This window comes from Petromyzon marinus, chromosome 50 (assembly GCF_048934315.1).
Source record: "Petromyzon marinus isolate PM22_M1 ecotype Great Lakes invasive population chromosome 50, UKy_Petmar_22M1.pri1.0, whole genome shotgun sequence".
NCBI classification, from domain to species: Eukaryota; Metazoa; Chordata; class Hyperoartia; order Petromyzontiformes; family Petromyzontidae; genus Petromyzon; species Petromyzon marinus.
Window position 1 is genome coordinate 11,001,818 of NC_133716.1, and position 12,858 is coordinate 11,014,675.

Genomic DNA, 12,858 nt, shown 5'->3' on the forward strand with positions numbered 1-12,858 from the left:
ATCCGTTCAACAATCCCCCTCTTGGATAATTAAAATAGCTACGGAAATTATCGCATCATATGCCTGACAAGCTGACAATCACTTTAGTTTACGTTTTTTTTGTAAAGTGCTAATGTAATTGGGTATAGCTGCTTCTTTACAACTGTAATCATTGTGTTCGGTTATACAGGTAGGAACGAAGTTGTAAACTGAGTGTACCAGCCTGCAATAGATTAATGTGTCCGTCCGTCCCCTTTCAATACTTTAACGAAGTGAAAAATTCCAATGTTCCTACCAGCCCACCCTGCAGGGACCTGTTTGTATAAATACTTTGTCACGGAATAACATGTTTTAAATGCTGTAAATTACGTGAGAATATCTCTCTCCGCTGCATGAAACCACAAGGGCTCAACTGGAATCAGAACGTGCTCCTCAAAGTCTTCAACATCACAGCTGTAAAAAAAAACAATCCTCGGTAAGTAACATACTGGACGAACACCGCTCCACCATCGCTTGGCCTCCCGTGATCATCTCGGCAATAAACTGACCGTCGAAACTGGTCGTCATATCTCAGTAAACCCTCGAACTTCCACCACTCCAGCTCCTCCCAACACTGCATCTGAATTAGGGGGTAGGATTGTGGGAAGGGTTAGGCTTGGTCCGACAGCTCCACACACACGCACGTGTGTAAGTGTGAACAACGTGATCATTAGAGTGAAAGTGGATGGGCAAACTCGGCAGTTCGCCATTTGTTGCTGCTGCCACTGACGTAATTACAGTCACTATGCCAGCCAATCCATTTCTTTGAATTCAATTATTTGGCGAAGCTGTGTTGGCAGCGGTGTTCGAGCACGATTTAACAAAAACAAATTTACACGTAGCTTAATGACCCTTTTAGTGAAGAAGGGGCATTGCCCGAAACGTCGCCTCTTGTATATGTTTCCTTTAAGGTCACTGTTGTTCGTGACAAATATGCATTTCTATAACTTGCATGCAAATAGCGCCATCTGCTGGCTACATTAGGGTCTGCACTTCCATGTACATTAACATAACGCGTTTAATACTTCGATTTAAAGCTTTCGTGACTGCAGGGATTCATATTCTTGGTTCTTTCGGTAATGTCACGTAGAAGGGAAACAATAAAATAATAAAAATGAAACAATAAAATTGTCACGACGCTTCGATTGCAACACAAGCAATCATCATCAGGTGTGAAAACCACAGCAAGAACATTTTTTAAAAAATCTTCTTGCTTAATTCTACTTAATTAAATATAATTTTAAATAAATGTTTTCTCCTACAACATCAGAGTGCAGCGGCACATTAAATACGCACTACAATGGCAATAGTTTAAAGCGATTTGAAACATTCTTAGCTCGTTCGGTAAAGTCACGTTGAAGGGAAACAATAAAATAAAAATAAAATATATATAAAGCAATACAAAAATAATTATCACGACGTTTCGACCATAACACAAACGGTCGTCATCAGGTGTGCCGGTCCGCATTTATTTATAAACGGTGCTTTTATTTATTTATTTTTAGAAACCCGTTTGCGCCACGAGCAGCGATTTGGCAGTTTGTTTAGAAGGACGAGTCCATCTATGTTCTGAAAAGAGGAGGGGGGAGACGAAAAATTAATGTATGCTGTCTGAAAGCCACCGTAAGCGTGAACAATCAATTAAGACCTGAAATGGTTTATCAAATCCTTCCAATGATTGCTAAGCCAGAATCCATCTTCTCGGTCGAAACGTCGTGAGAATTTTTATTGTTTTATATATATTTTATTATTTTATTGTTTCCCTTCAACGTGACTTTTCCGAAAGAGCTAAGAATATGAATTACTGCAGTCACGAAAGCTTTAAATAAAAATTCAATATATTTTTGTTATTGCATTGTTTCCCTTCTACGTGAAAGAACCAGGAATATAATTCAAAATATGTTTCACTTTAAAACTTCAAAACGGAGCATCGGTGCTTGCATGAATGCGTCGTTCGTGTGCAATTTTTTTTGTGACTTTCCTTGCCGAAGGGGCGGGGCTGTGCGGGTGACGTCATCACGCAGACGTGCGCGGTAACGTCTCCACGCGCCCTCCCTCGCCCGCGCGTCTACGGGCAAGGGGATCAGCGACCTTAAGCGTGGTGACGTTTTCACGCAGACGTGCGCCGGTGACGTCGCCACACAGATAGTGCGCGGTGACGTCTCCACGCCCTCGCCCACGAACGCGTGGGCGAGGGGTCGACGGCGTTAAGCGCGATGACGTCATCACGTCGCCCTTCATCCAATTCGCAGGAACGTCACCGCGTTAAAAGTCACAGACGTTGATTTAAAGCTTTCATATTCTTTCGGTCTTTCGGTGAAGTCACGTAGAAAGACCCAAAGAATAAGTCATAGACGTGCCTTTAAGGAACGGTGACTATGTCCATCATTCATTTCCTTAACATGCATGGGGAACCCATCTTCGGAAGATTTTAACCCGGAAAATTTAACCAAAGGTTGAACACTAACCTGATAGGTGTGCGTACGTGTGAAACCAGATTTGTTTAAAGTTAATGCTGGACAAGACGTTTGCTGTGCTTCTTATTTTGCAAAGCGCCTGAGCACTTGCCCCTACAACCTGTTAAAGACTACCCTGTACCGCAGGATCTTTGGCCTGTGTTTGGGAACCGGCTTGTGTGAATCAGAATATTTACACGCGGAATCCGATGAGCTATAAAGCTCTTTTCACAGATGTCCAGTAGGGGCTTTGTCAGAACCTTTTCAACAATTAAACACGATTGGAGTGCAAAGTATGGGAAAGATAAACAAAGCCCTTGAAAAAAAATGCAAATGAAACTAAACTATATTTCGATTTAAAGCTTTCGTGACTGCAATGAATACTTGACTGCAAGGATTCATCTTCTTTCGTTCTTTCACCTGAAGAAGGCCACTTGTGTTGTGGCCGAAACGTCGTGAGAATTTCATTGTTATTTTATTTTACTAATTTATTATTTTATTCTCATTCTACGTGACTTTACCGAAAGAACCACAGAAGATGAAACTAAACTATGTTTATGTTACCTAAACTATGTTTATGTTACACTGAGCTATTGACTTATTTTTCAGAAGCGCCCTGGTCACAAATTACAGCTCAACGTTGCACACAAGTTTAGTCACGAAAGCTTCAAATCGAAATTTAAGTTTAGTTTGCCTTGTTAAAGGCATTAACCGCGGGATCTTTGGCCCGTGTTTGAGACCAATCTCTGTGTGGCTTTATCAACGTCTGATTTTCCTAAGGGTCTCAGAACTTGCCCCTTCTTAGCCTGTCATTAAAGGCTATAACCACGAAGTTTAGTGTGCGTCTTATAACCCGGACCACCAAAGTAACCACGACATTACTTAAGCGAAGCAGGTGGAGTCGTGTAGGCAACTTGTGCAAACTTGGCATTGCACACGTGTGTTTACACAGCAACACGCACGCGTGTGTGTGCGTGTGGCTGTGTGTGTGTGCTGTGTGTGGCTGTGTGTGTGTGCGGTGTGTGTGTATGTGTGTGTGCGGTGTTTGTGCGCTGTGTATGTGTGTGTGTGCTGTGTGCGCTGTGTGTATGTGTGTGTGCGGTGCGTGTGGCTGTGTGTATGTGGCTATGTGTGTGTGCTGTGTGTGTGTTGTGGGGAGCGGTAGTGTAGCGGTTAGCGCTACGTTGCGCTATGAACCTGGCGACCCGGGTTCGATTCCTGCTCACGGCCAACACCAGTGACGATTATCTGAACCGGTCCCGGGCCTCCCCTAGGTCGACTCAGCCTCAAATGAGTACCTGGTGCGATGTGTAAACATTGCCACTAGGGAGACAAAGGCGGTCGGGCGTGGTGCTGGCCACCCACCCCCTCGTGTACCGTTCCGGTCTTCATAGGTGCTCGTTAACAGCACTTGCCCCTACAGTCTGTTAAGGCTATATGGGGGACCTTTGTTTTTGTGTGTGTATGTGTGCGCTGTGTGTGTATGTGTGCGCTGTGTGTGTGTATGTGTGCGCTGTGTGTGTGTATGTGTGCGCTGTGTGTGTATGTGTGCGCTGTGTGTGTGTATGTGTGCGCTGTGTGTGTGTGCTGTGTGTACATGTGGCGCTTTCACGGTCAGCTCCGGGAGGAGGAGGCGGCTCCCACAATTCCCACCCCGCACGGGCGCGCCCTTCCGTGTCGCGCCGCCCCATTGGCCGAGAGCCTCCACTCGCGGCGCGCGCCCACCAATCGGCGAGCGCGACGCGGCTCGGCTCGCCCATGCTGACTAGGCAATGCAAAAGCAGCGCCGGACACGGATCCCCATGAACACGTCTTTTCTGCTGACGTCGCAGCTCAAGTTAAAGCGGCTTCCTTCACGCCTCTGTAACTGCTTAAAGGCGCCGTTTCTCCCCTCACCCACCCCACGCATCTTCGCAATTACGGCGTCTTCACGGTCTCTGTTGTCCCGGAATGAGCTGATGCGCTTGCCCTCGCTGAGCGTTTAAAGTCCACGTCGCGTCTCCTACACCGGGAGGTTGGCAATGGCGCCTGCGCTGTGAAGTCTGGGACTCCGAACTCTGCCAGGAGATAATCGAGGTGACAGCTGCAACGATTGTCTCCGAATTGTGTTTGGCGGTCGTGGTGGTTGGTGGTGGTGTTTATGATGATGCTCACGATGTGCCTTGAGTCGGCGACATTGTGAGGCCTGCTCGCTGTTTTCCCGGGGTCACCGGTGTTGTCTGGAATTTTGTCCGGGGGCCTGGTTGCTAGGCCCCCGGGCGGAGCTGCCAGCCCAGCACGGTTGGAGACCGCAGGAGTCTGGGATGTTTTTTTAATTCGATACATGAACATCCAAATGTTGGTGTCATCCAGCAGTAGATTGACAAGAGCTTGTTCATTATTATTGTTGGTGTAGACCAGCAGTGGATTGAAACAGGGTTGTGCGATATTATTGATTTCATCCAGCAGTTGATGTAAAAACGGATTGTACATTTTGGTGTCATCCAACAGTGGCTTCAGTGCGTCGTACAAACATGATTTTGTGTAATACAGCAGTGGATTGAGAAAGGGTTGTACATTTTAATTATTTTAATTATTACAGTGTGAATATTGATTACGGTACATTCAATTATGTTCAAGTCAAATTGTTTAGGAAAGGGTTGCCAAAGCCATATTGGAATCTTAGCCACTGGCTTTAATGTTTTATCCTTAATGTACGTCCTGCTTCTGGAGCATGTATCACGTATTTTCTGCAGTCGTATATTAATTGATTATAGTAAGATTGTTATTTCTATTACGTTTTAATGCAATGCATCCTTAAGAAGGTTCAGCTCTGCCATGGAAATATATTTCCACCACAGCTTTTACAGTTTTAGTGTGTAAGGCCTGATTGGACTACACTATCACTGTCCATATTTTTACGTAGCCTTGTTGGTTTTATGACAAGTTGTCTGTGTTATGGTATATATTTTAAATGTTATTACATATGTAGGTTGATAAACTCACAGCATATGACTGAAAGTTTTATCTCCGGCTCAGGAAACTAAATTGGATAACTACTTCCCCTCATTGGTTTGAGTGAAAAGAAATCAACTTGTTCAAATTTTCACAATAGTGGTATATATGCAGAAACGCCTCTTATCCACGATTACCATTATCAATAGCTGCACACATTCTGTGAAAACTAATATTCGTGGTGGTAAAGATTCATTATAATTTATGGCTGTTTCATGGATAAATAATTATTCCAGCAAATTTCCACAATTTACAAATGTCTGTCGTGATAAAGACGTACATTGCGAGGATGATTACGCCAGAGATGGAACAAAGAGATTCGTTGACATGCATTACTGAGAATGATTGTGGTGCCAGTGTGCTGTTAGGGATGGTGATGGAGCAGGGTGACTATCATCCAGCAGTGGGTATACAATGGATGATGGTGATGATAATCTCAATCTGATGATAGTGCTGATGGCGATTTTGGAGGATGATGAGCCATTTAATTTCACAGATTAGAGGAGGCGTCAGGAATTGGCAACACATTTCTTCTATAAACCATGCCTATTAGTAGAAATGCAATTTGTAGTATTGACATAAAATCCTATTACAACCCTTTGTCAATCCTCTGCCAAATAATTAATTCCTCACCTGGTCAATCATGGTGGCTGCTGCTAAAGGGAGACCCAGGACCAGTTCAGATATAACTCGTAAATGATGTAGGAATTAAACTCATGTTGGAGAACTGTACGGATAATGTTGCATCATCTGTTGTTACGCTTGGGTGTTCTTTAGACTTTAAACCCTGAATATGCTTCATAAATAAGATACAATGCCGAGGAGCAATGGGTGTCCTTATACATGTTTATTTTTGGCATTTGAACATTTTTAATAAGGGCTTCAGACACTTGTTTTTTAGCCCTGGAATAGTTTTTATAAGAAACAGCTGCTGTTTAACATTTATTGTGTTTTTAGTGGCAGGAGATAAGACTGCGTCAGTGGTACCTGTTATTTTACGAAGATTACTTGAAGCTGATATAACTATCAATGTCATACCTGAGTAGTTATGTTTTACTGGTGCTGTACACTGCTATCACGCATATTTTAAAGTATATTCATTACATTTACTTTTTTAGTTCATATGATACACCTTTTTTTTGGTCACATTTATTCGGCATTTCACAGCAACGTGCAGTTTATGAATTTTCTATCAACAATGTATTTAAAAAGCCTCTATTGTAAATGTATTAATGATGATTAAAGTAAACAAATTTTGTAAGCTTAAAGCCTCTGGGGGTTTTGAAACCACTGAGAGCTCCTACTGACAGCGTGGCAGATGTTAATCACTCGGTGCTTGTATTGACGAAATGTACACTCCTGCAGTAACAGCACATTGCATTGAACGCAAACTAATATTTTGTAACAACACCGCGGTGTTTGCTCATGTGCGGTTAGAAAAACTGTACAGTGTAGAGCAATGTGTTCACCAAGGTGGACATGGGCCTGCTACTTGCAAGGTGCTGTGTGCATTTGGCACAGATGCTGATGTGGAAGCAAGTATCGATTGGGCTCAAGCAGAAATGTGGTTCGTGCTTGTATTGCTTCGTGTGGCTCCCCGGGTCAGCGACAAGCGGTGGCTATCAGTGCCAGGTGTCCATACACACAGCCACTCGCTGAGAGCTGTTAGACGTTGCACTGCTCAGCCAGTTCCTGGATCAATCTATGTGTGTAGTGTGCATGTGTGTGCTTAGTGGAATTAACTCTGAAGCTGAAAGAAAATAGCCATGTTGACTCAGATTGCGTGTTACCAAGCCCAAGTGTATAGAACCCACTTTGATATGCATTATTGCGTGAAATTAGACTTATTGTTTTACCTTGACAAATTGGGGTATACCAACATGATTTTCCCAGCTGCTCTACTTGTGTTTAAGATTTACATTAAGGGCATATACATGACGTTCATGGCCATGTTTCATCAGTTGTTTTACTGCAAAATGACTGGCTCATGACTATCATAATAAGGATATTTTACAGTACTTTGCCAATTCTCTGCTGAATGAAGGCTTCTTCATGAGGGTTGTTTGACTATGCTGTACCACACTTCACTATCACTCATGTTTTTAGATTCATCGGGCAATGCACTGCTCCACTGTATAATCCACTTGGATGAGTCTTATTTACATGAACAAATCACTGAAATTAACCGCAGTCGTTAACTTGCTTTAATTGCTATATTACTTAAGAACCTGGTCCATAAAGTCTAAATCTTGCAATGCAGAAAATCCACTACAGTGCACAACCCCAATATTTGTGCTCAAGTAGTGCATTTAGTGAGAGACTAAGACCTTAAACAGCAGTCGGATAATCTCATTGTTTGCACTAACTTTCTGCCTTTCTTCATAATCAAACACTGCCTGCAGGCTTACCAAGGCCGACCGTGGTGACACATCCGGGCCCACCGCTGCCGTGATGTTTGCGCCCATCCCTCAGAACGCAACGCCATCCCCAGTGGGTCAACTTGGGGCCGCCACTTCGCCCACGGGGCCACCACTTGCTGGCCCTCCAAAGCATGGTGCGCCCTCGCCCTTTCGGCGAACGACGCCGTACGGCCGGAGAACAACGCCCACGGCGGCGATGGCGGGAGCGGCGGCATCTGCAGCCGCACCACCAAAGCAGCCGCTCATCTCGGACCCTTTTGCGTTTAACCGCCTGCAGCAGCCGGGGCCGTCGCCACCCGTGCTGGCGCAGCCCGTGCCTTTCAACCCCACTGGGAGTGCACCACCCCTCGTCAGCCAGCCAGGACCAACTCAATTCTTTAACCCGACACAGCCGTTCAACCAGCCTGCTGTTCCGGTCTCCGCTCAGCCGCCGTCTTCTTTGATAACAAATCCACCAGCCCAGCAGCAGCAGCAGCACCAGCAGCAGCAACAGCAGCAGCAGCAACTAAACGTGTTCAACCCAATGCAGCATGCGCCTGCCGCCACTCCAGCACAGTTTATGCCACCATCCCTGCCCCCCACGTCAGTTCCACTGCAATCCTGGGCAGTGCCTGCTACTTCCGCAGAGGTGGATCCATACTTCCAGCCTCAGCAAGGGTTGCGCCCATCTGGTGTTGAAGCCATGCCTGTGTCATCCGCTTCCTCCTCGGGGCATGGCCATTTATACCAGCAAGGCCCCGTTTCCCACGGTTACCAGCATGCACCAGCACCTCAGCATCATCCCCAAGTGACACATCACAACGACTCACATTTTTCTCTGCAGCATGGACAGCATTCCCAGGTGCATTCGACTGCTGTCCTGCAGCCTGGAGGCCCTCGGGACTCTTACATGGGTCCTTCACCAGTCCCACCGCCGCATCAGGGCCACCCACCCTACGGGCACTTGCAAGACACAGTGCCGAGCGCCACTATGGATCCATCAGGACCCCCGGAACTCGGTGCTGGATCTGTACAGAGGGTGGCACCTACACAGGGCCTGCCTGGCTATGGTCAGCCAGCGCATGATGGAGCCGTTAATTACTACAATCCCGGTCTCCCACAATCGCACCAAGCGGCGTACCGACCAGGCTCCGGAGAATATGACCAGGAACTCTACCCTGCAGAGCGCCTTCCTCAAAATTCCAGCACATCTGCCGAGGTCCCTATGTCCTCTGGTGCACCCACGTATGAGAGTTATAACCCTGGACCGCACGCGCATGAGTATGCGCCCCGAGGGGATATTTACACAGCATCACCACCACAGCAGCATCACGGTGTCCCTCAGCTCCCCCCGAATCTGGATAATACATTGGCGGAGCGTAGCTCCAATGCAGAAACCTACCCTGGAAATCCAGCTGCCTCTCGGTACTCATTCGACGCATCCTTACAGCAGCAGGGGTTTCACACAGACGTGCAGGGCACAGTGGGTTACAACAGTGGGCCGGCACACGAGGGGGATCATAATGCACACATGTCCGGCTGCGCAGATGCCCTAAAAAGTCCCCAGACGGACGTCGACTGCAGCACTGTGTCCATGTTCTTCAGGGATGATGATGTTGAGAATTTTGAGAACGTCTCTTCTCACCAGGCAACTATGGCCCCGACGAGCATAGCACAACTCCAGCCCAGCGGATGGAGTCAGGCTGACAGCGCCGCTCGGCACGGTGTACCTGAGGGCGCCAACGTGAACAGCAGCCCTGCGTCCTTCCCTAATCCATCTCTTGAGAACCCTGATGTAAGCCTGGAAGGGTCGGGTGGTGGTATCGTTGCGCCATTGAATGCGGCGTCAACGATTCGTGGTTCTGGTCACTGGGACTACTCCCAGAACCAGGAGGTTCCACCAAGGGATCCTTTCAAGCAGGAAAACGTTGGCCAACCAACAAACTCGCCGAGCCATCCATTCGGCGCAGTCCATCCCGATGGCACCTTGCGGGATCGGCCCCCGCAGCTCCCTGACAATGCAGAGCTTCTTCCCAATGTCGAGACGCCTGACTCGGTGGCCCGGCCAGGCCGACCGGCTAGCGCCACATCCTCTACGCTGAGCGGTGTCAGTATGAGCAGTGCTGGCGGACACGCCAAGAAGCCCATATATCCCAAGGTGTCGAACACGTTCATTCAGCAGGAGAACCCGGCAGGGCCGCATCCTCAAACGTCGTCAGGCTCGGGGGACTTTTACCATCAGGTGGCTGCCACCGCCCCTGTGAATGTGCAGTTGTCGGCCGATGCGACCGCCGCGCAAGCGTGGCCCGGCAGTCCAAGCCCACCTCGGCCTACGGGCCACTTCCAGTTGAGTAGGAACAGCTCATTTGAGCCATTCCGCTCGCCACAGCACTCCGTAGTAGATCCGGCGGATGGCGCCACTGCCGCTGAGAAGGCGGGCAGCTGGGATGAGACGAGCCTCAACTTCGATGAGGAGCTCAACAAGGAGCACTTTGGCGCCCGGGGTGCACGTCACCGTGCGCTGCACCGTACGCCGCATGCCAACATGGAGCTGTTGCCCGATAATCAGGAGATCCCCAGCGCCGTGGCGGGCCTGGCTAACCCCGGCAAGCCGCCGGTCGGTGTGCATTCAACGCCGAGCGAGCGGCGGCCCAGTCGGCCGTTGTCGCGCAGCTCGGCGCTGCGACAGATGACGGAGAGCCCCATGACGACGCTGTGGGCGCAGGATGGGGTCCCCGGCCTGGACGAGACCGTCATCCTTGCTCCAGCCGCACCTGTGCTGCAACCACCGAGGAAGCCAGCAGCCGGAGGAGATGTAATTCAGCCTCCGGAGGAGGAGATGGGCACCAGGTGTGGAGGCGCGATCCACGGATACACTGGGCCCACGGTGGAGAACATGGAAATTCCACCAGTGTCTAAAATGCACGGGCCAGCTGTGATTGGACCAGCCATCGGACCAGTCATTTGTCCCGTGGCCCCGTTGGACATAGGTCTGGTTCAGCCAATAATCCTGCCGCAGCCTCAGTTGGTCCTTCCGACGGCTGCTGATTTATCACGCAGGGGAAGCAACCAGATATCTGAAAATGGCATTGTCACTCGCACTCAACCCGAGTCACTGATGCACCACTCGGCACTTTCACAAAACCTTCTGCTGTCCTTTGTGCCGTCTGATTCATTGACCATCTCTACTGTTCCCGCCAACAGTGCCGCCCCCGTGCCCACGATCCAGGGTTTCGTCGGTGGGCAACTTTTGGCAGAAGGAGCTCGTTGCGCTACATCTCCAGCCATCAGTCAGCAGCCCCAGATGATGTCATCACGGCAGGAAGAATCTCTGAACGCGCAAGCCGCTCAACACAGGGAACGCCCACCCAGTGCTTATGGTAACCCGTCTCTCGTGGGCATGACCGCCATTGATCCACCGACGACGGAGAATGTGCTGCTTAGCTTTCCGACTCAGGGTGAGCAACACAACCCTTCCGTTTACCAGCAAATTGAGAAACCCAAGAGTGGCGATCAGGCTCTCGACCTGACCGTGCGGCAAGCAGCATTTGCTCAAGAGGGCACCATGAGGACACAGGAAGGTGGTCCCATTCAGTTGCAGCCAACATCCACTGTACCGCCATGTCCATCACGGGTGTCATCTCACTTGCAGTCACAGCCTTCTGCTTGGCAGCAGGTACCAGGTCCATCTATCACGCAGCAGCAGCCACAACAGCAACAGCAACCGCAGCAGCAGCAACAACAACAGCCACCATCCAAAGCCCAGCAACCTGTTGTTCAAATTCCACAAGAAATTGTATCTGGGAAGAGCCAGTCATTGGAGCAGCTAAGCGAGCCAACTCCAAGCCATCAGGTGCCTCCCTCCTCACAGCTTCCACCTCCACAGCATGCCGACTCATCTGCAGCCTCGACCCATGTGACCTTGGCAAACCCGCCTATTGCTGACTCAAAGGCAGCACTGCAGCAGCAGCCAGTTGTGACCTCGAGTTACCATTCTCTCCCAGAACGAGCAGCATCAGTTGAAGTCACTGCAACTACTCCATATCCACCCGATCAACCTGTACGGACACAAACTGAACAGCAGCAACAACAGCAAGATGGTTCTGTAGCTTACCCACCCAACGATTCTCAGCCACCAGTTTCTTCATCTCACTACCCAACAGGGGCGCCGCCACAGCCGTCATCATCTCAACACTCGGCTGCCGAGCATCAGCAAGCAGGACAGTATGCGGGCAGTCAGACGGGCGGGCGCTACCCGGGCGATGAGGCAGCTCGCTACGGCGCCGCTGCCGCTGCTGGCACCTACCCGGGTTACCCACCGCTGCCAGCAGGGACAGCGGGCTACGGGCAACCGCCGTACCCCTATGGCACCGACCCCTGGGCACATCACTACTACCAGTACTACCAGCAGGCCGACCCCAGAGCAGCCCAGGCGTACTACGAGGTGAAAACACTTGCTAATGACTTGTGCAATTAATGTTTGTCTTCATTTAGTAGTATAGCCACAATGAGTTCCATATTTTTTCAGGAGCGTACTGCCTGCGATGTTTTGTTCAATTCCCTTGAAATGTAAATAGTACTATATTCTGGTGAACCAGTATTTATGTGTTCCAGCACCAGTACAACCAGTGAACCAGTTACTCCGTTGTACCGAAATGGTGAACCACACTATGAAGGACTGGAGTGAACGTGGAGATGGCCCTGCACAGAATTGAGTGGAGAAAGTGATTGGTAGATTTATAACTAAAAAGCCATTGAGACCAGCAGTCTATTTTTCAAGGGAGATCTGCATTTAAATAAGTACAAATAAATGCATACACATTTGATCAGTGAGTGGGTGTTATGGGGAGGAATTTACAGTCTCTTAAGGGGAGAGGCAGCCAAAACAACACATCTGTCATAGATGCATACCTAGGATGTCTGTCCAATTCTGATATAGTTATTGATATAAGGTACTTCATGGTCAGATGTTCTGTCATGTACCACTTGTG

At 48.8% G+C, this 12,858-nt stretch overlaps 1 protein-coding gene across 7 annotated transcripts in view; it reads left to right on the forward strand.

Annotated features, from left to right (window-relative positions):
- Positions 1–4,225: 4,225 nt before the first annotated feature.
- Positions 4,226–12,858, forward strand: part of SEC16A (SEC16 homolog A, endoplasmic reticulum export factor) — a 47,008-nt gene continuing 38,375 nt past the window's right edge. For 6 of the 7 annotated variants that reach the window (XM_032973093.2, XM_076074867.1, XM_032973099.2 and 3 more), the window contains exons 1-2: positions 4,226–4,550; positions 7,871–12,311. In XM_032973093.2, coding sequence (XP_032828984.2) covers positions 7,920–12,311 — 4,392 coding nt within the window. In that variant the 5' untranslated portion in view covers positions 4,226–4,550; positions 7,871–7,919. The remainder of the gene's footprint in view (positions 4,551–7,870; positions 12,312–12,858) is intronic. The other variant, XM_032973100.2, reaches the window with a different exon arrangement.